The 25,135-nt window shown below is 39.1% G+C and overlaps 2 protein-coding genes across 2 annotated transcripts; one reads left to right on the top strand and one right to left on the bottom strand.

Moving 5' to 3' along the window:
- Window positions 1-225: 225 nt before the first annotated feature.
- Window positions 226-18,845, bottom strand: LOC148860801 (uncharacterized). Its single transcript, XM_088984015.1, has 5 exons — window positions 18,623-18,845; window positions 1,755-1,927; window positions 1,297-1,395; window positions 1,062-1,213; window positions 226-960 (listed from the first exon to the last, which is right to left on the bottom strand). Exons 2-5 carry the CDS (start codon window positions 1,923-1,925, stop codon window positions 585-587), a joined length of 798 nt encoding a protein of 265 aa, XP_088840141.1. The 5' UTR covers window positions 1,926-1,927; window positions 18,623-18,845; the 3' UTR covers window positions 226-584.
- Window positions 18,846-18,949: 104 nt separating this feature from the next.
- LOC148860800 (uncharacterized) lies at window positions 18,950-24,687 on the top strand. Its single transcript, XM_088984014.1, has 4 exons — window positions 18,950-19,090; window positions 21,254-22,139; window positions 22,917-23,020; window positions 23,809-24,687. Exons 2-4 carry the CDS (start codon window positions 21,291-21,293, stop codon window positions 24,380-24,382), a joined length of 1,527 nt encoding a protein of 508 aa, XP_088840140.1. The 5' UTR covers window positions 18,950-19,090; window positions 21,254-21,290; the 3' UTR covers window positions 24,383-24,687.
- Window positions 24,688-25,135: the final 448 nt, after the last annotated feature.

The raw sequence follows: 25,135 nt of genomic DNA, 5'->3' as shown, positions 1-25,135 counted from the left end.
AGAATTTTAACATAATAGACAATTATGTGATGTCACATGTAAACTGAGTGTGATAGAAAATTAACGGCAAAGGAGGTATTAGAAAATTGTCAGAAAACTTAAAGGTAACTTAAGATTATATGTAAACAATAAGGATACAATTTGTCAATTTCGTGAACAGCATGGATAACTTGAGAGATTTACCCTTAAATAATATGTGAAAATAAGAGGTATAGAGATCAAATCTTATTAACAACACTTCAAAATTTCATTTAGGTATGGACCCAAGTGGTTTCATGAAACTAGGACCGGTTCACTGGTTTAACCGACTGGTAAGCCGGTTTATAACAGTTTTTGAGCAAGTCCGATTATTGAGATATGACTGAACCAGTCAGGGCCCTGGCTCACAGCTCAACCGGTTCAACCAGCTGGTCCGATCCAGTTTTCTAAACACTGGTTACACTTCAAAATATTTCTTGACCACAAAACTGAGAATCCAGCCAGCCAGCCAGGAAATAAAGCCGAACCAAATAGCTAAACTGCAATTAACATTTTACATAGGGTACTGTTACTAACAGCCTAAACAAAAAGCAACTAAGTCAGAGTCAAGCCTTGATCCAGCCTAGAAATATGAACAATGGGATCTGAGCCAGAGCCAACAAAAGCAAGCAATAGTTGTGCATACTCGAAGCATGACTCCTCACCTCTGCAAACAGAACTCTCTTCATTGTTTTAACCAAGAAAACCCCCATGGACAAGGCTGTCCAAGTCATCAGGAAATAGTAAGAGAAGCTCCAGATGATCCTGCCAAGTATATTCACACAAACTCCTGTAAAAGCATATCCCCCATATGCCACCATGTCCAACAATGGGGCCTCTCCACTTCCCAATGTATACAACATTAATTTAAGCACCAAGACTTGTACAAACCAACAACCAAGTCCCCATGTGAACTGTAGACTCACGGCTTCTGGGCTAAACCTGGCAAAAATGAAGGGCCAATAAAAGAATTGCTGGGTTAATGAACAAAAACATTGAAAGAAAGAACCCCTCCCTAAATGGCTAAGAATGCAGATGCTTACCTTCCAAGAAGACCCATTAAGAATCCAGAAAGAACCACATAGGTACCAAAGGCCATTAAGGGAATGTACAAATCTGGAGCATTGATATCATAAATTGGTGGTTTATAGGAGAGCCTACCACCAACTGGTTCGGTTATCCTTGTCCAGTGCCCCTGCAGAAATGAATGCAAGAAATTACTTTTGCAAACTTAAAGGAAGAAAGCGAGAACCAACTTCTGGATAAATCCTTGCTTACTCTGTGCAGAAATGGGAATAGGACAACCTTCAATTTGTTTCTGACATACTGGTCATTCACTTGAAAATAGTACTGGGGATCAGAGAAATACCAGCTTATCTGCACATATTGGAAGAAATGGTGAGAAGTATACAATCAAATATCCTACATCATATGGTACAATTTCCACATCCCAATGTTCTTCCCCATGGGTGGAGTATGACTTGGTATATTGGAGCATTGAAGCAGTCAACAACAATTTCCATGCCCATATCCCAAATGGAATAGGATTAAAATTTACTGTCCACGAGGAAATCCATCCTACATTACTATTTATCTGTGAAATCAGTGCAAATAACCAAATATACAATCAAAACATGAGGAAAAGAAGTCATATTTCCATTTATTTTCCCCTTATGTTCATTATATTCCCCTCTTCATTGGATATAGTTGTACTCTAGCCTCAGCATACTACATACATTGCTTTGTACATACTCAGAGCTTGAACCCAATATTTTCTCTCCATATGCACCTAGTCCACCTCGGATGAGTCCTGAACCAGCTCCATAGAAAGCATTACCAAATGGATTAGGTTGGGGATTCAGAGAGGGTCTTGGCACCCCAGACTGAGTTCCCAAACTGTCGTACATCCCTGTAATGTAAAGGAAAACAAAGAATAGTAAAATGAGATTCAAGTTTTGCAGAATAAAGCCTCAAGCTCTCTTGAACAAAGGAAGGAAAACGGGACAAAGCTCTCTTGACAAAAAGTAAAATTCTTGTAAGATAGTCATCAAAAAAAGTCAAGTAGAAAGTTCACAGAATGTAGAATAAAGCCTCAAGCTTTCAAGACAAAGGAGATACTGGTGGAAAAACAGATTTCAATGGGTTTCTCTTTTTCTTTCTTTTCTGGAAAGAGTTATTGTTTTAGAGATTGGATTCATACACAAGTGAAAGACATGAAAATTTTGAAATCTGCCAAATTACTTCGAGAATATTTAATATACATTCTAGTAGTAGCACAAGTATTGATCATACCTAGTCTATTTGAGTCAATCAGTGAAAAATATTTATTCTAGCAATAAAAATTACAAGCATCAACTAAAATAATGTTATTTCCTTATGCAATTAGTTATATCCCAGAAACCTGTTAGACAGTGTATGCCCTTAGCTCCAATCAGAATGATGTACATTATAACATTTAATGTAAATGAATAAAGTACATATTTGATTCATGTTATTATTGTGTGTTTCTGTGTAATACCCTTAAACCGGACACTTATGAGACTCGTGTTAGTTTAGAATTTTCACAGCCGTTGGATAGATCTGGGGAGATTTATCCTACCAAGGTTGACACTGATGTGTCGCCAAGTTGGTTGGGGTGGCTTGTCTCAGCTGCCAGGGTGAGACCCGAGGCACATGCAATGTGGATTTTCTTGAAACCCTGAATCGGAACAGAATTCCAGTGTTGCCTTGGACCTTGGAGATAGATGGGCAAAACTGGAATGTTACACCTGACCCCTAGACTCGATTATGATACTGCACTAGGTGTCGGATTGGGCTATTTTTGATATGTCAATCAGTAAGATCCTTAGAGGGGGTCAAAACCTAGGTACGTTGGGACAGTCCGAGAATTCATCTGAGTGGGTGATCATAGTGATAGGATCAGCCCCTTTGTCGGACAAAGTGAATGATCAGGGATGCACTCTCTCTTATGGAAACCAGAACTACTAGCAATCGATTTCAACCGTTGAAATTTGTTTTGCAAAATATATTTATATAGAGATATACATATATATATTATGGTTTTAAAATGTTTGCAAAAGGTTTTAATTCCGAGGATCCATGTGAGTAGAGAGTGCAACATTGTACCTTGCAGCCGAGGGAGAGGTCCTCTTTTGTCGAATAGTGTTTGATCATTATGGGATGAGAGGTTAAGTGTAAGACCATTGAGGGTAATACCTGATGTGTTAATCTTGCATCTACCCACAATCCTTGGGTTTTTATAAGGTGGCTTGACCCAATGACCATTTAGTGTAAATGTTGGGCCCATTAAGAACCCATGGTGATGGACTCTGTTCACTGTCACCTCCAGTGAATTCGACCAGGCCTTTTAACAGAGGCTGGGCTGAACCCATGTAGCCGATGTGTAGATCAATGTTTGGGTCCCATGCCATACAAGGATATCCAACTAGGCAGCAGTTTGGAGGTTAAGTGAGCAAATGGATTTAATGGGCCTAAAGTCCAATTCGGACTGGCTTAATAAGATTAATTAAAGATGGGCGGTTCTGGGATTTAGATCAGCAGATAGGATAAGGGATTGTCCCTATCCACTCAGAGAGTCCATATCCAAATAGAGATTTAGATCTGGAAACTCCTAATTAGATTAGGAGGGCTGATCTTTATTTGCAGATAAGATAAGGGATTATCCTTATCTCTTAAAGAGAGTCCAGATCCAAATACAACATTTGGATTAGGAAACTCCTAATGGGATTAGGAGAACCTCTCTTTAAGGCTATAAACCCCAAATCATCCTTCATACTTACTGATACAAGAGAGAAGATAGCACACAGTTGGATTGACGCCATCTTCTGCTCTTGCCTTCTCCTACTATTACTGCCATTACCAGTTCGATCTCCACCTGTAGGAGCGATCAAGAAAGGGTTCTTGATATCACCTTTTGGCAGAAAAGGTGATCTGAAGTCATTCTCACTCACCCTCCATCAGATTCTTGGTGAAGAATCAGGTTCTTGCTGAAGAGCCATCCTGTTGTTATGCTCCACCCTACGTTGTGTCATCTTCAGTGGGAGCAATCTTTGGTAATCTCCTTGGGTGTGAACACCTTTGTTGGGGGTTACTACTACTCCGTATTAGGTATATCCATCTCCTACCTTTTGGTTTCAGATCTGGTCTGTTTTAGGTTCAAGATTGATCCTTGAAAATGCAGTTTTCTAAAACAGGGAATGTGATTCCCACATAGGAGAGAAATTTTTTAAATTTCGCCCAACCTACCTGTAGGGTTCGGCCATCCATATGATGGATCTCTCATCCCTTCACTCGAGTAGCAGCTGAGAAATCTCCCTCTAATGGCAAGCCTGGACCACCTGTTAGATTTGTTTATGTGAGAAAGCCACGTCAGTAGTCTGTTATAACAGCCCATGTGCAACACGAGCTAATGATTATAAATATCAGAATCACAGAAGGGAATAGTATCGAGCATCATTTCTCATAATTCTCTTTTCTTCTCTTTCTTAGGAGGCAGACTGCCCTCGAAGCAGCTCCTGAGGTGGGCAGTAACCCATCAATTGGTATCAGAGCAAGAGGATGTCGACCACCTGATCGACAACCATGGAAGAATGAGTGGAGAAACTGGAAACCAACATACATCAGATAACCGGAGATATGGAGTTGAAGGAAGCCATCACGGCGATGTCCTCCCAACTCTCTGCAATAGGAGATTGTGACAATTAAGGCAAGAGTTCAAGTCAAGCTGGCTTGAAGAGGAACAGAGGGTTATTGGGACAACTGGCGAAGATCGATTTTCCCCTTTTCTCAAGTGATGATCCTATCTCCTGGATGAATGGTAGTAGCGACCTCCATTCATATGGAAGGAGAAGCTATACTTTGGTACCAATGGTACCATCATTCTCACCCCCAGTTGACCTGGCCAGATTTAACTGAGGCCTTGTGCTGGAGGTTTGGACCTTCTGGCTACGAAAACTTGATGAAACTCTCTTTAAACTCAGGCAACTCGGCTCTGTGCATGACTATCAACAAGAGTTCGAGTGCTTGGTAGGTAGGGTCTATGGATGGCCAAAAAATGCTTTAGCCGGAAGTTTTGTAGGTGGCTTGCGTGAAGACATAAGAATAGAGGTGAAGGCCCTTCACCCTGTTATTGTCGATGCCGCTTTAGGGCTGGCTAGGCTGCATGAAGAATGCCTGAATCGACTTAAGAAGATAAACAAAAATCTTGGCCCAGTTTTAAAGACCCCAGCCCATCAGCTAAATCCGAGAAACCCGAAACTCGTTGGTCCAACAGTTCCCCTAAGAAAATTGACTTGGTCGGAGATGCAGTCAAATCGAGAGTGTGGTTTGTGTTATAAATGCGATGAAAAGTTCACTCTCGGTCACTGCTACAAGAGCCAACAACTCTTCCTTCCATTTGATGAAACTCGAGGAAGACAAGCCCCCAACCTTGGAGGAAGAACTTGAGGTTGATACAAACGAATCGAGATTTCTCTACAGGCCCTGGTTGGCCTAGATTCTCCCAGAACTATGAGAGTTAGGGGAATAGTCAAGGGACGTCAAGTTTCCATCCTAATCGATAGCGGCAGCACTCTTAACTTCATTACAGGGTCGTTGGCTCACCAGTTGGGCTTACCGGTTGAACCAGTCAAATTCTTCTAAGTCCATGTAGCAGATGGGAACCAACTCAAATGTGATGAGGTGTGTCGAGCCATAGATCTCTTGGTCCAGGGGCACTGGTTCAGGGTTGATTTGCATCCGTTAAACTTTAGAGGGGTCGATGTGGTCCTTGGTGTCCAATGGTTACACCAACTGGGACAGGTGGTAATGTGACTAGGAAAGCCTTACTATGGAGTTTACTATTGATGGAAAACTGCGCACCCTTAAGGGTTTGGAGCCTAACCAACCCTGGTCGGCCGGTTACAACTCTGTGGCCAAACAGTGCTAGCTCATGGAACCCCCCCCCCCTCCCGCACCCGTTATAATGATGTTGGGCCCTAACCTCAGTGGGTTGGTGCTAACAACTAAGGAGGCCTTATAGCCCTCACCAGAACAGGAGAAGGCCCTGCAACATCTATTGAAGGCTTATGAAGACATGTGTGTTCTCTAATCCTGTAAGCCTTCCACCCCCTAGGGTCCAGGACCTCTGAATCCCCATACAATCCAAAGAGGGGCCCGCAAATGTGCGCCCCTACAGATATCCACACTACTAGAAATTGGAGATAGAGAAAATAGTAAATGAACTTTTGCAACAAGGGCTGATTCAACCCAGTTCAAGTCCCTACTTGTCCCCAATTCTCCTTGTCAAGAAGAAGGATGGAACATGGAGGTTTTGTGTGGATTGTTGTGCCTTGAACCAGATCATAGTCAAGGATTGATTTCCAATTCCTATTATAGACGAATTACTTGATGAGCTCAGACAACTATTGTATTCTCAAAATTGGACCTAAGGTCGGGCGACCATCAAATTCGGGTCCATCCGACTAACATTCATAAAACAACTCCAAACCCAGGATGGGCATTATGAATTTTTGGTCATACCCTTCGGGCTGACCAATGCCCCATCCACATTTCAGTTAGTTATGAATGACATCTTCCTTCCTTTTTGTGTCGGTTTGCATTGGTTTTCTTTGATGATATCTTGATATATAGCCCTAATTGGACCAGCCATCAATTATTTGCTAAATCCTCTAAATGCATATTTTGCCAGAATCAGGTGCAATACCTTGGCCATATAATGTCTTAGGGAACTTTCATAGCCGACCCAAATAAGGTGACCAGCATGATAAATTGGCCTAAACCCTCATCAGTTCGCAGCCACAGGGGATTTCTTGGACTAACAGGTTACTACTGGCACTTCATCCACAATTACAGACTCCCAGCTGGCCTACTTACATGGCCGTTGAAAAGGGATGCATACACTTGGGATGATGAAGCTGAATCTGCCTTTGTGGCACTTAAGAATGCAGTCGCATCACCACCCACTCTCGCCCTTCCCGATTTCTCCCATGAATTTATCATCGAGTGTGATAGCGGTGGTTCTAGCCTTACTACCACATGAGAAGGAGTCCACTCAGGTAGCTGTGGTAGAGGACCAACTACTAGCTATAGATGCTATCATTCAATCCCTCAAGCACCATTTGGAAAGATCAAGACAAGCTATGAAGATCTAGTATGACAAAAAACATCGTGACATCTCTTATCAGGTGGGGGACCTAGTGTATATCAAGCTACAGCCTTACAGACAAACATCAGTAGCCCGAAGAGCATGGCAGAAGTTTTCACCCCATTTCTTTGGGCCCTTTTGCATCTTAGAAAGGATTGGAGAAGTTGCTTATCGACTTGACCTCCCAGCCACCATGCGGCTTCAACCCACATTTCATGTCTCCCTGCGGAAGAAAACATCTGGGAGAAGGGGTCATCACTCAGTCCTCGTTACCTGCTTTCACTGACGAAGGAGAATTGATAGTTCAGCCTCTCAAGATCTTAGATTTCCATTGGGTTAAGAATGGCAAAAAAAGTAGTCCAAGAAGGTCGGGTAGTTTGGGACCAACTCCTTGCAAAAGATGCCACCTGGGAAAATTTCCAGAGCCTCAAATGGCAATTTCCTCACTCCCACCTTGAGGACAAGGTTGATCTCTAGGAGGGAGGGATTATTAAGACCACCCGAACTCCAACGGCTAGAAGCAGCCCAGCCCAAGTAGCAGTTGAGAAATCTCCCTCTAACGGCAAGCCTGGACCACCAGTCAGATTTGTTTATGTAAGAAAGCCACATCAGTAGTCTGTTGTAAGAGCCCATGTGCGACGTGAGCTAATGATTATAAATATCTGAATCACAGAAGGAAATGGTATCGAGCATCATTTCTCATAATTATTACCAAAAAGGGTGGAGATGGAATCAATGTTTTGGTCTCAGATGTAATTTTATTGCTTCTCTTTTTTCTTTTCTTTTCTTTTCTTGGGGGCTCAAATTGTAATTGGAAGATAAGAAAGTTTGTCTTCCGCTTTATAATTATTCTTATATTGAATTAATGAATTTGTAATTGATAAAAAAAAACATTTTTCAGAATCATCTCTTTTTTTCTCTTTCTTAGGAGGTAGAGCTGCCCTCAAAGTAGCTCCTGATTCGATAGCAGAATTTGTAGGGAAGCTGGGATGTAGAATGGAAAACTTGAATGTTTTGAAAGGTGGCCTCCAAAAGGAGGAAATCAAAATAAAGAAAAGAAAACTAAGTGAAGTTGAGAGATTGAAAAGGAATGTAGAAGGTGACAAGAAGTTCGGGGTAAAAGGAGATAGAAGGAAAGGGGGGAAGTAGTGGTTAGGTGAAGAAGGGAACTAAGAAAGAAGTGATTATGAAGATACTTAATTGGAATGTGAGGGGTTTAGGAAGTACAAGGAAAAGAGCAACGATTAAAGAGGTGATAAAGAGGTTTGACACAGACATTGTACTAATACAGGAGTCCAAGAAAATGGAGTTTGACACTAGATGGGCAAAGATAATTTGGAGAGCCAGGGGGATTAGCTGGGTGGCTGCTCCCTCATGGGGAGCTTCAGGGGGGATAGTGACAATGTGGAAGAGGGGTGTGGTTAAAGGATTGGAGAAACTGATTGGAAAATACTCAGTCTCCCTGAAGTTTAAGCAACAAGAGGATGGCTATGTGTGGGTGCTAACAAATGTTTATGGACCGAATGATTACAGAGAGAGGGAAATTGTGGGAGGAATTGGTTGATGTTAGAGGGCTATGGAATAGGCCTTAGTGTGTGGGAGGGGACTTCGATGTGATTAGATTCATAAGGGAAACCAATAATACTAATCAGAGGGTGACAACTAGTATAAGGAAGTTTAACTGGTTTGTGGATGCCTTTGAACTAAAAGAGATATCTTTAGCCCACAAGACATTCACTTAGTCCAATCTCCAATCAAGTCCCATCTGCTCTAAGTTGGATAGGTTTCTGTTCTCTTTGGATTGGGAAGAACATTGGGGGAACTTAGCCTCTAAAGCTCTTCCTAGGTTGACCTCTAACCATTGGCCCATAGTGATTTGCAAGGAGGAAAGGAGGAGTGGAGGACCTGCCCCCTTTTAGGTTTGAAAATATGTTGTTACTTCATCCTGGTTTTACTAAGAGAGTAGGGGAGTGGTGGAATGAGTATAACCCAATAGTAGGATGGGAAGGTATGAGGTTCCATAAGAAACTTCAATTTTTGAAAGCAAAGATCAAGGAGTGAAATCAATTGGAGTTTGGAAGATTAGAAGAAAGAAAGAAAATTTTGATGAACCAAATTGAGCTCCTTGACTTGAAAGAAGAAAGGGGAGAACTTGGAGAGCCAGACAAAGAACAAAGAAGAGGTTTGAGAAAACAGCTAGAAGATTGCCTACATAAAGAGGAAATAAGTTGGAGGCAAAAATCTAGATGCAAATGGCTACAAGACGGAGATGGAAATACTAGGTCTTTTCATTCTATGGCAAATGAGAGGAGGAGAAACTTTATATCCATACTGGAAGTGGATGGAGTTGCTCTGACACAATAGGATGACATAGCAGGGGCCTTTGTGGAACACTTTAAGTCCATCTTAAGAAGGCCTTTAAGTATGGGGTGTAGTTAGAAGGACTGGACTATTCAGATATAGGGGTAAACAATAGGCAGAGGTTGGAAAGAAGGTTTGAGTTGGAAGAGATTAAGGATGTTGTGTTTTCTATGGACAGAACAAAAGCTCCAGGCCCGGATGGTTTTACGATGGCTTTTTACCAATAATGCAGGGATATTTTGGAAGGTGACATTTTGCTAGTGTTTGAGGAATTTCATAGGAGAGGAGTTGTTAACCCTGGAGTGAATTCCACCTTCTTGGCTTTAGTCCCAAAAAAGAAAGATGCATCCCATCCAAAGGATTTCAGGCCAATCAGTTTGGTAAATAGCTTGTATAAGATATTAGCAAAGGTGTTGTCTTTGAGATTGAAGGAAGTATTGCCAATAATCATTGCACCAAATCAAGGAGCCTTTGTGAGTGGAAGACAAATTACTAATCAAATTCAAATTGCCAATGAGTGTGTAGAGAAATTTAGGAAGGATAGAAAAAAGGGAGTGATATGTAAGCTGGACCTCGAAAAGGCTTACGACTTGGTGGACTGGTCTTTCTTAAAGGAAGTTATGACCAAATTTATCTTACCTTTTCAAAAAAAAAAAAAAAGATAGTTATGACCAAATTTGGGTTTGGAGTAAGATGGTGCAAATGGATTATGGGGTGTGTTCGGAATTGTCATTATTCTATGCTAGTGAATGGGAGGTGGTGACTAAGAGAAAAAACCTAAGTGGATTGGGGCTGGGGAATATTACCCTTTTGGGGAAATGATTATGGAGGTTCCCACTAGAGAAGGAGAAATTATGGGCTAAAGTAGTGGTAAGCATCCATGGGTTGGAGCAAAATGGATGGGATGATGGAATCTGAGGTAGGAATACAAGCATGTCACCTTGGAAAGCCATTCATGATCTGTTACCAGTCTTCTCCCCTCTTATTAGGTATGATTTGAATTCAGGTAACTCCATAAAATTATGGGAACAAACCTGGGTGGGGAATACCCCTCTAAAGGACCAGTTTCCTTCCTTGTATGCCCCATCTGAGCAAGTTTCTTCTTTCATTACTCCTTCCTATTCCAATTCAAAGTTTGGGTGGAATTTGGGTTTGAGGAGGGCTGTGAGAGACTTAGACCTTGACAGTATTTCGAGTCTCCTTGAACTTCTTGATAGTGTTTTTTTGGACCATTCTAGGTTGGACTCCAGAATTTGAACCCCCACCCCCACTGGCTCATTCTCTTGTGCCTCTTTCTTCAAAGTCTTAAGCCAATCCACCAATCCTGTAGCCCTCCCCTTCCTTGTTAAAGAGGTTTGGTGCAGACCAATTCCTCCTAGGGTTGGTAATTTTTGCTGGGAAGCTTTTCTACAAAGAATCAACACTGGTGATCTGCACAAAAGAAGAGACCTAAGACATGTTTATCCCCTCACAGGTGTTTTCTTTGTAAAGATGATGGGGAGACTGGTTTTTAACTATTGGTGTCATGCCAGTTTGCAAAGCCTATTTGGCAATGGGCTTTCTCCCTCTTTGGGTGTATTTGGAACCCTCCATCAAACTTGCAAAGCCTTTTTCCCCTTTTTTCTTTAGGTGGCATATGAAAAGGGGTAGGACCATGTGGAGATGCCTGAGAGCTGCGGTATGCTGGTCTTTTTGGGAAGAAAGAAACTCCAAGATCTTCTTTGAAGTAGAGAGAGGTGCTGAAGAACTGAGAGAAATGATCCATATAAGGGTTGTACAGTGGCTGAAATCCTCAGAGTTGTTCACAGATTACACAATGGATGACACGTTGAGGAAGTGGGGTGAGATTACACAGTGACTCTCTCAGAGCCGAGATCTATGCAGTTATGGAAGGAGTCCAGAGAGCTAAGGAGATGAATATAAGAAAACTTATAACTGAATGAGGCTCATAGGTGGTGGTAGGGTGGCTCAATAAAGACAACAGTGGGTTATGGAATTACAACAATGAGAGGAGGAAATTTAGGTGGCTGGTTTAAGAGATGGAAGTCAATATCAATTGGGTGAAAAGATCAACTAACTCTTTTGCTGATGGGTTAGCTAAACAAGGGGTGGAGAGGGAGTCTATGCTTTGGGCTCAAATGTAATTCTTTTTCTCCTTTCTTGGGGTCTCAAGCCTCAACTAGAAGATAAATAAGTTCATCTTCCCCTTTGTAATTGTTTCTATGATTAATTAATGAAATGTGTTATTGATCAAAAAAATAAGGAAATATACAAGGGATTTGAACTCTCTTTGAATTCTGCTCGATGATGTGAGCAACCTCTGATTAACGATCAAATTCGGTGAAGACAAGGGTTGTTGGCGTGTTTCTAGTACTTCTTAAAGTGTTGATGTATATTTCCTTGAATTTGGTACTTCTGAAGAATTGATGTAGATTTCTTCACTCCGGGTTTTGCGCTTGATCAGTTGTGAAGGACGCTTCTCTAAGAATGGCCCTTTTGTAATGGCTTGATCTTCTTGGGAGAGCTTGAATCCAAGTGTATTGTAGAGAACTAAAAAGCTTTTCCCTTCTTTCTTCTCTCTTGATCTTGAAATTGTTTGAGTTTGCAAGATCTTGTGGTTGCTTGCAATCCTCAAGTGTTGGTATGTGAGAGCTTCTTGCAATGTAATTGCAAAAAAGGGAGGAAAAGAGCCATTTTTCTTCCTAGGCAAGGCTATTTATAACATAGGATTGGAATTGCCACCTCAACCAACTTTGCTAACCATTCCCTTGTCAGTGGGGTGTTGAGTTAGGGTTAACTCCTAAACATGCTCTATTATGTAGAAGTTAGTGGTTTTGCAAATGGGACCACCCTATTACAATAGGACATGGGCCAAATTGGACTTAATACACTTGGATCCTTGGGCCACTAAGCCATATTTATGTAGACTTGGGCCTTGGGCCCATGGAGGCCCATATTAACTTGGTAGGGCTACCACGTAAATTAAGCCCACTTAGTTGGCTTAAAAATTCACATGTCTACAAATGCCCCCTCGAGGATGAGGTAACAAAACTCTGTGCGATGTTGATGTCCTCGATGATGTTCAATTTTGATGTTGATAATTGAATGTCGATTTCCATTACATTTCACATCACTTGATTCACATCACAAGCTTGCAATACAAGTGTCAGGTGTAATTATCGAGCCTAACCAATCGTTGTGGGCTTCTAGTTTGAGAAGCGAGGATTCTAAAAGGGCTATTTTCAATGGAATGTGATGTATGTGTCAATACTACAATGGAAATTGCAGTTGATTTGATTACATGAACAATATCTTTCATCAAACCCCCTTCGACATGACGAGGCAACGAAGTTGATAACTTCGATTATAGTATCTTGAGATATTCTGCATATAGAGGAATAGGCATGCTCCCAATTGATCCTCATCCACAATCATGTGGACTCAGAGTGATTATAGGGCTGCAAACAGATCAGATCGGATTCGGTAAGGGCATATCCGATCCGATCCGTTAAGAAAATTTGACTGATCCAAATCCGATAAAGATCTGTCGGATTTTCAAAAGCATGATTTGAATTCAAATTCGAATGTATTATCGGATATCCAATTCGATTAGAATTATATTTATATTATGTAATATAAATAATATATTATATTATTTATATAATATAAAATATATAATTATATAAATAATATATAGAATATACATATATATGTAAATAATATACAATGTTTTATAATTAACGAATTAGATCAGCCAATATCCGAATTCGATCTATTAAGTTAACGGATTGGCTTTTACAATCCAATCCGATTTGTTGGGATCAGGAAGGATATCCGAATCTGCCCCTTAACTGATCAGTATCGAATTGGAATTGAATCTGATCCAACTTATTTGCAGCCCTAGGTGATTATATCCTCAAGGAAGAGGTTATATGAGTGGCTCAAATCACAGTTGAATGTTGGTTATGAAGTAGTTGAGAGATAAAAGGACTTCACAAACATAAGGGAATTAGTTTCCTAGTCAAACGAGGAAACGAGTCTCCATACGGTTATGCATATAAAGAGGCACTCTGGATCACAGACTCCTCTCGGGGGTTGTAATAATCAATTCTCTTCACCAATTTCAAAGCATGTATCCATCAGATGAACCAGATTCGGTGATTGTTGCAGCCACGAGGATACCATTCAATTTGGACACAAAGTAGTAGTGACGGTGAGGCCTAGAGCATTGCAGATGTGAGTTTGGCATTCATTCTTAATAGAAGTTGAAGTGATCAATTCTTTGCTTTGTGAAGAGATTAAATTTGTCGAGTTTCAATTCAGGTAGCAAGACATTCCTTGTTCTTACACTTGTATTGATGCATGCACCTTTTCATTGCTTTAACAGTGTTACCATCTTCTACAAGTTGGCCAACCGAAATCAAATTGGTAGTTAATTGGGGTACAACTAAGGTTTTGGGTAGATAAATGTAAATCATCAAAACCAAGTATGGGTCATTTCTCACCATTTGCAGTAACAATGTGTTTATTAGGGGAATGGGTCTTGGGATACTAACCAAAAGTGGCCACCATCACGTGGTTAGAGGCGCTAGAGTCAATAATCCAAAGGTGAATTGATGGAGGGCAATGGGTAGGAGACTTACCAGATACACCAATAGAAAAAATGCAAAGGAAATGATCGAGGACATGAGCTGTCAAATCCTTTCTTTAGACATACCACCAGAAGTATTATTTTGTCTAGCCACTGAAGCAATGGTAGAGGAGACATCTGAGTTCTCTACGGAGGTTTGATCAGTGTTTTAAAAACGCAAGGCGCAAGGGAAAATTTGCGCCACAAGGCGCAAGGCGAGGCGTGTGCTTTTTTAAGAAAGGCGCAAAACTACAAATAAAAAACTAAAAAATCAAAAAAAAATGTCAAAAAAATTTTGAAAATGCAAAAAAAAATTAAACATACTGTTAATAAAAAATATAAACATAAGTTTTAAAATAAATGTTTTAAAAAACCAATTATCTAAAATTAAAATACATAAACATAACAGATAAAGCGTATTCAAATGAAAATTTAAAAATAAAAGCAAACATATAAAGCATTTTCAAGCATGTAAAACCCACAATCTTTTTTTCCTTAATTGCATTGCTTCAAGTAGCTGATGTGATGTAAAACATATTGCATTCTTGATTCTATGAGTCACCTTTGTACCACGCCCCTCGAGGCAAGCCCGAACAAGTCTATGTTAGGGTTTGAAATTTTTATTTCTCACATGAAAAATAATGATTTGTAACTTTAATTGCCTTTTAAGAAGATATTTTATAGGAATGAATGAATGAACAACATTAGAAAATAGGGGGTTCTCCCAGCCATTAGACTCAAAAAAAAAGGTAAAAAGCGCAAAATTTTAAAAAGGTGCATGCCTGGGCTAAGGCGCAAGGTGCACGCCTAGGACCTAGGCGAGGCGCATACCCCAAAATGCGCCTCGCCTGTGCGCCTAAGCGCGCCTGAGGCGCACCTTCTAAATCATTGGGTCTGATAGGCTTTATAAGTTCCTTTCTTCTTATTTGACCCACCACTTTGTTCTCGGGACAAATCCTTCTTCCCCTTAGGTTTTGTTGCAAGAAGAACAACATCTATGTTTAGATCCTTCCATCCATCAAGAGTGGTTGTGTAACAAACGTGGTTTCTGCCCTCAAGATTTCCCTAAGAATAGTATCCAAATCAAGAAGAATTCCTCGGCTAAGGATATTGGATCTGACAACTTCAAATTCTGGTTTGAGTTGCATTAGGAAATGCATAATCTTCCTTCTATCAAAGTGCTATTTCATATCCTTCACACAACAATCTAATGGATCCTTTCCCATATGTACCAGCTCATACTCTGTCTAGAGATTAATATATCTTGCATAGTATTCCTGGACTTTCCTTTCTCCTTGATAATATGAAAACATATTAACTTTTATTTGGTATTGTCTAGAGGCGTTTGACCGTTGATATACTTTCTCAAGATACTCGTACATCTCATAAGCAGTCCAACATCCCCTCATAGGAATTGCAATGTCAGTTTTAACTGATCCTAGGATCTGTGATGCAATTTTTGCATTATCAATCTTCTACTAATTAAGAGTCTTAATATCTGAATCATCAAGTTTAGTTACAGATCCATCCAGATATCCCCAAAGTCCCTTTGCTTCAACATGGAATTGAAAATTAAATTTCCATAATGCAAAGTTTGTAACATTGAACTTGATAGGGAGAACTACCATTCTTTTTGACGCCATTGAGGGACAAAGACAGCAGTGCACACTTCCAAAAGAAAATATAGGCTTCAAGTCAAAAGGTAGAGAGAAGTACCATTCAGTTGATTTCTAGAAAAGGAAACTGTAATGGTCTACTGAACCCAGAAGTAGATCAAAACCCTTCTTGATCAAAGCCAATCCAAAACCAAACCAAAAAGAATCAATAGATCTCCTCTGGGCGACACCAGATCTAAATTTTCAGGCTGATCTGATGTTTCTACAAAGAGATCCAAGGAGAGAAAGATTTCTGATGGCACAACAGTCCAAAAAACTGATCTGTAAAGTTTTGATTGAATCAGCCCTAGAAAAGGGATTCAAGGGCACTCGAGGGCTTCCCTAATGCTGTTATGGAGGCCTCAAGAGAACAGTAAAAACACGGATTGAACAAAGCTTTATGCAGATCCAAGGAGACAAACACATTGGTGAGTGTGTCAAAAGTGACTATCAACACCCTAAAGAAAGATATTTATATTAATAAAAGGTAAAAGGAAAAAACTGCCCTTAGTATACAAAGATAGTGTAAACACAAACTACTATACAAGAAAGAAAGTAAAAGTACAAAAATAGTCATCGGCTAACTCTCTTTATCTCTACATTTTAAACCTGGCCTGGAGGTTGAACAATTTCCTCCTAGGTCATGGGTCAGCAGTTCAACTATCCAAGTCAATAGGTCACTCTGTATTTTGACCAAACTAGGACAATGACTGGGTCACTGATCTGACCAGCTGGGTCAATGATGGATAGAAAACAGTGCTTCTACATCCACACCTTAGAGACCAAGGGCCTAGCTTGCAGCCGGATAGGATGGATAGCTTGTAATAGTCTAGTCATCTCAGCCACCTCCCATTCATGCAGATTTCTTCAAAAATGGGGTGCCTATATGATGCAAATATGGAAGCAAGGAAAGAATCCATAGAGAAATAAATCAGTCTTCCGATTCCTATACCAATTTCAAAATTTTTGGGTGATATTGGTAGTTTTGTGCTTTTAAATTTATTTTCTAAGCTCAAGTTGTAGCTAGTAGGTGTCTTATGATACTTTCTTCGTGTACTTCTGTTGTTTGGCTCCAGGCTTGTTTCGTGGAAGCCCATGTTTTATACCCTTGCCTGCTGTCCTGTTAGCAGGTTTTCTTTTTAATGAAAGTATTGTTGATTATCAAAAAAAAAGTATAGGTGTCTTAACATATCAATATTTTTTTCTGAAACGCAACAAAAAGCATTGAATTATATTACTATAAGAAGGGTGAGACAACCTTAGAGTTTACAAAAATGTTATATATAAAGCACTGTAGCATATACAATATATACACCAAAAAAACATCAAAAAATGATAGAAAACCAATGTTCCTCCCTGTAATTTGTAGCTTCTAGAAGACTGAAAGAAAAAGTAAAGCTATCACGGGTTGGTGGCAATCTCCTATGCATTTTTGCTATAGGTTAGGAATCATTATCGAGGGTGTCTTGGATTCAGAAAATCATCAGATAAAGGTGTTAGACATGAAAATGTCAGAGGATGGGAAGTGGGAAGAAGAGATGACATGCATAATTAAAACAATGGTGACGGAAATGACAAAGAGCAAGAGAAGCTTTCCATTAATAAATCAAGTCCAGTTTTTGGACACATAGGCATGCATTTATTTTGACATTTTGAGGTTATGAACAGCCTTAGTGTCATTCATGGAGAGATGAAATTGTGCTTGATATTTCTCATACTCCTTTCTATAATCTATACCATACTGGATATTCTGTTGTGACTTGTGAAGTATATTCCCAGGTTCTTCCAGCCCCTGGCCCCAAACAAAAGAGAGCTATATTAATGATACAATTGCTTTTCTTTTCTAGTTCTTAAATATTATATGCTTCTTAGATTACACATCTGGAGCATTATTGCTGCAGTCTGCACCAAAAAAGACTAACAATAAAGGCACCCACAGGAGTGTTATAATGAAAGGGCATGTGCAGATCAGAAGAAAATGGTAATCAACTGAGTATAGAATTGGAAGATAAGATTTGGAGGGGTTAATCCTCTGGTGTCTATACAAAAAAGAAAAAGGACAAAGAGATCACATTTAAGCCGATGCATTTAATGGTTTGAATAGGAATTATGGGGCATGTTCTGAAATGAGATGTGTTGACCAAGTATCAACAAAAAGAGGAAAAAAGGAACAAAACCGCAAGAAATGAGAACCACAAGAGAAAAAAAAGAGAAAGAAACACTTTGGAAATACAATACCAATTTAAGGAAAGATCAACAGTTCACCACAACCACTGCAAAATTCCCAATCACAAAATAATAAATATATGCACCAAAACCTTCAAACAATATAAAGATCAATGACTCCAGAATGTGGAGATAATCCATGGAGACAGAGATGGAGATCAAACACAAGAAAAGATCTATTAAAAGGTATTTTTGAGTTGAAGCAAATAAATCTTCCTCCTCAGAATTCATACTTTTATCCATATTCACACTATGCCAATCCATCAAACTTCATGCCACAGAGAAGTTTGTGATTGGCTTTGCTTCCTGAATTCAAGTGCTTCAAAAGGTAAAGATCATTGCAGGTTAATACACATGACAAAAATACGTAAAGAATATTATATTGAAGTGCTCATCATATACAGAGTAATTATCAAGGTTATATGCCTGTCTATGGAGAGAACTTATGGAGATCCAAGGACTCTGTTTAACCAATGATCTCATGCTTCTTTGTTTTGATGTTATTATTACGGTTAGGAACTAGGATTTGTTTCTTTTGCGCAAGTGAGAGAGAGAGAGATCTAATACCAGTTAGCTGTAGATATGCGTTGGGTTGCGCTGCTACAGTCGGTAGAATAGCGCGGTAGCGCCACCTGGTGCTGGTTCTAGCTTCTGCAGGACAGAGGAAGGGCGAAGGTGCCGATTCTATTTCTAGGTTTTACAGAGAGAGAGAGAGCGGAAGCAGGGACCAGGGAGAGACAAGAGGGCGTTTTCTTCAGCATTAAGCTTGGGAGTTGGGATAACTGACCCATCGAACCGAACGGTTGAGCTTATGACCCTGAACCGCCAATGGCCAACTCTAGCGGTTCGACGTGACGGCAAGTCAGCAAGAACGTAAGCCGAGTCAAATCAAAAGTTTCTCTTTGTGGATGGACCGATGGTGATGGAAGTTGCAGAGTAGAGGAAGCACCGAAGGTTGTGGATTTGTGTGTCAGTCTCGCGGATAAAATGGAGACGAAAAGCGAAGGAGTAAAGGAAGCGTCGACTTGATATTAGGTAATTTCGTTTCGTTATTTTAAAAGAAATTTTTAGAGGGTTAAAGTTCTTCCAGTACCATGTTCCAAGCTTTCCGCCATCATAGATTTTCCTTTCCCTTCCATCAAATGACGTTAGCTAATCTCCCACTTCAGGCATCTTTCCCCCATAATCCACCATTACTACTGGCCTCAGATTTCAGACCTGTATATAAGGCCAACATATCTACCAAAGAAGATGAATTTCGATTACCAATTAAAAAAAAAAACTTTTGAGCAACACATTTCACAGTAAACGTATTGGGACCTGAAGATTTCAGTTGCACCTTATACACACAAATATGAGTTTATCACACCACAAAAGAATCTTTACCTTCTTTCAGTCTGTAGCAGCAGAATCAGGTCGATTTAAAGCTAAATGATTAGCAGAGATTTCGTTTTTTTGGAAGAAGGGAAAAAAATCTAGAAACAGAACAAAAACTAAGATAGGGTTTGTCTTTCCAACATCGACATTCCAACCTAGGCAATCAAAAGCAAAATGGGCAGACAAAACTAATACAAGTAAAACTATATTAGATGCAAGAGCATACACAATGCTCTAGGCTTAACCAAAATCTTAGTGAAAAACAAAGAAGCCCAATGGCTACAAGCTTTTTTCACTAGTATGAACTGATTAAGCTAATGAATCTCTTCTTTTTACTAGCTTGCAATGTTTTCTTTTCACTTAGCAATTTTCACAATTCAAGCTCTTTAGGTTTTCTCAATCCAAAACCACTAATTTTTAGTGGTTAAGAGCATATAACCATTACCAATTCATTGGGAATGATTAAATCATACTTAGAAATGTTTAGAGTAAGTTCCCAACAAAATTGAAGGCTTACTAGAAGAGGAAATAGTCAACCATCACAACTTAGTAGTTGACTACTATGCATGGGCCATAGGGAGGAATCTTTTTTCTCTTTCACTATTTTCTCCTGATAGTTGACTACTAGCAAATACTCAGCCTTAGCTATGAGAGATAACCAATTATTGATTTTTTGTAGTCGACTATCAAGCAGTGTGCTAGTAACACTAGCATCGAGCGTCATAGGTAGTTGACTATACCTTCATAGGTAACCAACTATTGACAGGTCTCAACCTTAGAAACTCTAAGGTTTTGACCCCAAAAGTCTAGAAATCATTTTCTTAGACTTGCAAACTTAGATTTTCTATATTTAAGTCCAATGGTGGCCCACATTTCTGCTACAGAAATTGTCATATAGCCAATTTGGCCATTTTCGTTAAGATTATATCACCTTTGAAATTTCTCATGATATAACCATAGGCGCATCTTCCATTTTATTTTGTAGAAGCATCAAAATTGATTTTTTCTCTGTGGTCAACTTGGCTCTGCCCAAGTTTTTCTTGTTCTTATTTTATACATAAATAAACTTTGTTAGCCAACTGAATTAAAACATATATATACAAGGTGTCCATTAACCAAGGTGGTGGCCATTTGATGTTTTCATATATTGGGCCACCAAATGAGCTGGTGCATTAAGGTCCCAAGGCTAAGTAATGGCTTGATGAGCATATTTAACCCAGAACTTGCCTGATTTTCGTTAAGATTGTATCACCTTTGAAATTTCTCATGATATAACCATAGGCGCATCTTCCATTTTATTTTGTAGAAGCATCAAAATTGATTTTTTCTCTGTGGTCAACTTGGCTCTGCCCAAGTTTTTCTTGTTCTTATTTTATACATAAATAAACTTTGTTAACCAACTGAATTAAAACATATATATACAAGGTATCCATTAACCAAGGTGGCGGCCATTTGATGTTTTCATATATTGGGCCACCAAATGAGCTGGTGCATTAAGGTCCCAAGGCTAAGTAATGGCTTGATGAGCATATTTAACCCAGAATTTGCCTGATTTTCCCACTGAAATTTCAAAAAATAGGAGTATGAAGAATATTAGCTACCACACCGATGGAGAAAGAATTTTGGTATATCTCGAGTCATTTGTAGGAAACAAGACTTTAGGGGGAAGAGAATATTAGCTGCCATTTTCTCGATGTTTTTCATGTTGTACAAAGAAAAACAAAACCTTATTGCCAAAAGATAAAAGAAGAAAGAAAAGCATTATTATAGTTTAGAAAGCAGGTTGTTTACAGAAAATATCATTTCCCCCTAAAATTTCAGAAATCGGGTCTGCTGAGTGCTGAGATTAGCCGAATCAATGCCTGCAATTGCCATACAATTGAATGCTCACAACTCCATTATCGTAGAACGCAGAATCTCACTATCACAGCCATCTGTGAATAGCCTGATTTACAGGAACATCTTATGTTCTTGTATTGACTCTCATGGAAGAAATAAGCCTTTGTGGAGTGCTTCAGAAATAACAGAAGCTGTGAACGGAAGAATCATAAAATGGGGTCCCTCTGGAACAATCTCCACAGATAGTAGAACTCTGAAGCCAGGCCAATGGTTCTTTGCCTTAGTTGGGAAAAACTTCAATGCCCATGATTTTGTGAGCCCTGAATTATATGGAAAAGGATGTGTTGGTGTCATAGGTAATCGTGTTTGTGAAAAATGGGAGATGGGTTTTATTCAAGTAGAGGGGGATACTTCAACAGCATTGCAGGAGATGGCAAAGTATGCTAGGAAGAGGTTCAATGGTCGTGTGGTAGGAATCACTGGAAGTGTGGGAAAGACTACTACAAGAACGATGATAGTGCATGCTCTGGAAACAATTGGTTCAGTTTATCAGACGCATGGTAACCAGAACAATCAGATTGGAGTTGCTTTGAGCTTAATTGGCATTCCAGGAAATGTTGACACTGCAGTTCTGGAGCTGGGAATGAGTAGTAAGGGAGAGATTCTGGAGCTTGCACAGATGTGTCGACCATCGGTGAGAGTGCTTTTGAATGTTGGACCCTCTCATTTGGTGAATTTTGGGAGCTTGAAGGAGGTTGCAAGAGCCAAAGGGGAGATTCTCTTGGAGGCAAACCCAGGGGATATCTGTGTTCTGAATGCAGATGATCCTCTTGTTATGAACCTTCCAGTCCCAGAGGGAGTTAAAAAGGTTAGTGATGTTCTAGTGCTAATTTGTTGTTTTCTCTTTAATTTATTAATCTATTTATCTGTTGCCTATTTAACATATGAATGTGCATTACATTGTTAATTGACCCTCACATAACCTGTTTGCTCTCTTGAATACGAGGCAAGTCCACTCTGTTTGCACTCCTTAGAAACCCACCAAATTGATATCAATGTCCAAAGCTTCTTAATATCAATTGTTCTGTTTATGTGGTATCACTGGACTGGTATCCAAGGAAAAGATTTTTTTTTTCTTTTTTTTTTTTGAGGAGGAATGGTATACAGGGGATTGTTGCAAAATTCATGTCTAATTGGTTAGATACTTTTTAGGAAGAGATATACAAGTTGATCTAATGGTCATGGAAAATTTGGTAAATGGCATATAAAAGGGATGGTCATTGTAAATGAGTGGAATTAAATATTTCTTTATATGTTAACTACATGTATTATTGTTTCCCTTATTTGTTTTATAATGTAGCTGAAATTACAGAAATCTCATTAGATTGGCATATGTATATTCACTATGTACACTCATTTTTTTTTCTTGATGAATTATAGAGTACACTCATGTTACTTGAAACAAATATTGGAATTCATCCCTTACCCTTACTTTAGCTGCTTTATCTGGTTTTCTATGCATTTGTTGCTTATTTAGTTGGATGGTTCAGCTCATTATCCATCAGCTCTTAAATTTATATAAATTGAAATGGACTAAGGATAGTCCAACATTTGATTGAATTGTGATGATCTTGTTTGGGTTTAGGTGCTTTTTGGCAGGAGAATGGGGTGTGATGTTCGCTTAGTTCAGGCAGAAAGTACTAATGGTGGTTGTGGAGTTCGAGTAAAACTGGAAAGTACTACTGAGCAGTAAGTCATTTTTCATCAGCTTGGTTAGATTAACTCTTTTCAACTACTCTTCTTATGTATAGGGGTTTCTACTCAGTTACCCAAGTTAAACATTTCACACTGCATCATGCCAGATCCATAAAATTTGATAAATCCTAAACCTGATCCTGCCCAAGTCGCACCCTTGTATATGTATTATTTCACTTCGAGCTTTTCTCTGCTCAAAATAATATGTGACAGGGAAATCCATTTACATTAATTGATCAGCCAGCCTGTGCAGTTGGAAGAATAATAACATTGCCTTGCACTTACAGTTATCAATTCAACTATGTTTTATCCTCTATTTGATTAGATATTGGCAATCCCTTCATGACAATAGGTGACCTCATATTTGTATAGTGCCTTCTCACAAACATCTAAGCTTACAGGTTTGATCTAAAGTGGAAGAAGAATATTAAAATGCCAATCTGCAAAACTTGAAGCAATTGACTCAGTGATATTAACACAAATCAGTTGCACTTGATTAATAAGTAGATATCACATGATTTAAATTTGGATCATTTTTTAGGTCTATTGCTACCCTGCAGGAACAGCCAATATGGTTATGAAAAGATCTTTGCCTTTCTAGTTGGATCTTTAAACCATGGATGGTATTACTGTTTTATCAATTCTATCTCATATCTTGGTGCTCTAAATGTATTACTGGATTGTTCACTATGATATATTTGTGGTTAGAAGTATATCACTATTCTTAAACATTGTAGCTTTCCACACATATGCTTAACTTTTAAATGGGTACTGATGTTCAGGGTTGAATTTGTGATTCCTAGTCCGGGTATGCATTTGGCAATCAATGCATGTGCTGCTGCTGCAGTTGCATTTACTTTCGGAGTTTCTATGTCTGAACTTGGAGAGTCCTTATCAAGATTTTTACCCGTTCACATGAGAGCTAAGCTTGAAATTGCCCAAAATGGCATCAAAATAATTAATGATGTCTACAATGCCAACCCCACCAGCACCAGAGCAGCAATAGATTTGCTAAAAGCAATGGATTGCAATGGCAAAAGGGTTGCTATTCTTGGAGATATGCTAGAACTTGGTCCAATGGAAAAAGAGGCTCATGAGATTGTGTTGAACCTCTGTTGTGATGTCCATCTTGGTCTGGTAGTATTGATTGGGAAGAGATTTCTAGCTGCAGCTGAGAATTTGAATTTAACTAGGAAGATAAATTTTATGTGCACACTTGAGGTAGAAGATCTTTCACTAAAAATTGCAAAAAGGTTAAGCAGTAGCGATATTGTTTTGGTGAAGGGCAGTCGCGGATTGCAAATGGAGAAGGCTGTTGCTGAAATCAAGGTCATGCATTTAGATGGTTCCTGTTAAACTTTTCTCAGCACTTTATAATTGAAAATAGATGTTCTCAAATATTTTTCAAACTTCTGGGTTGGCTCTTATTTTACTAGATTTCAGAGAAGTGTCTGTATTAAGAGTCTTTTAAGACAGTCTTTTAGGCTACGCTAGAGCTGGAAAATGTTTGGCGTGGTGGTGGTAAAATAGAATAAAAGATAGTTGTGATTTTCAGTTGTTTATACTTTGTTTTGAGTGATTACTCATCACCCTTCATGATTGTAATCTTTTATTCTATTTGAATGAAATTTTCTTCAAAACTTACATTCAAAAAAGAAAAATGTACATTTCTCTTAGAATGGGTGAACTCTCCATGGAGTGGTGTTGCATATGCAGGGACTTGCAGTCAAGCTTCATAATTCATCCAAGGTTATCAACCCGTCCTAAATGTTAATGGGAGTATTTTGTATGTCCATCTTTTCAAGTTCTCTGCAGAAAACTGATAAGCTGAAGCAATGCAATGAAATGGACCTTTACTATCATCTTGTCAGACATATTAGTTAGCCAGGATTTTCACCCACATACAACCAACAAAAGGTGCACTGCACCTGTCATTTTGATTGGTAGGGTCTCTTAATCTATGACTAATCATGCTAATCCTTCGCTCTACATTCATCTTCAATTCAGCATCCAAGTATCTATATTAAATATAAATATCTTCAAAAATAAAGTATCTATATTAAATGAAAGAGCTGGTACAATTTGGGCAGGTTTGGATTGGTTTTTGCC

The sequence above is a fragment of the Nelumbo lutea genome, chromosome 4 (assembly GCF_056320005.1).
Source record: "Nelumbo lutea isolate HS-2025 chromosome 4, American lotus-T2T, whole genome shotgun sequence".
Classification (NCBI taxonomy): Eukaryota; Viridiplantae; Streptophyta; class Magnoliopsida; order Proteales; family Nelumbonaceae; genus Nelumbo; species Nelumbo lutea.
The sequence above is the reverse complement of the archived record's forward strand: the minus strand, read 5'-3'. Positions and strand labels throughout refer to the sequence as shown.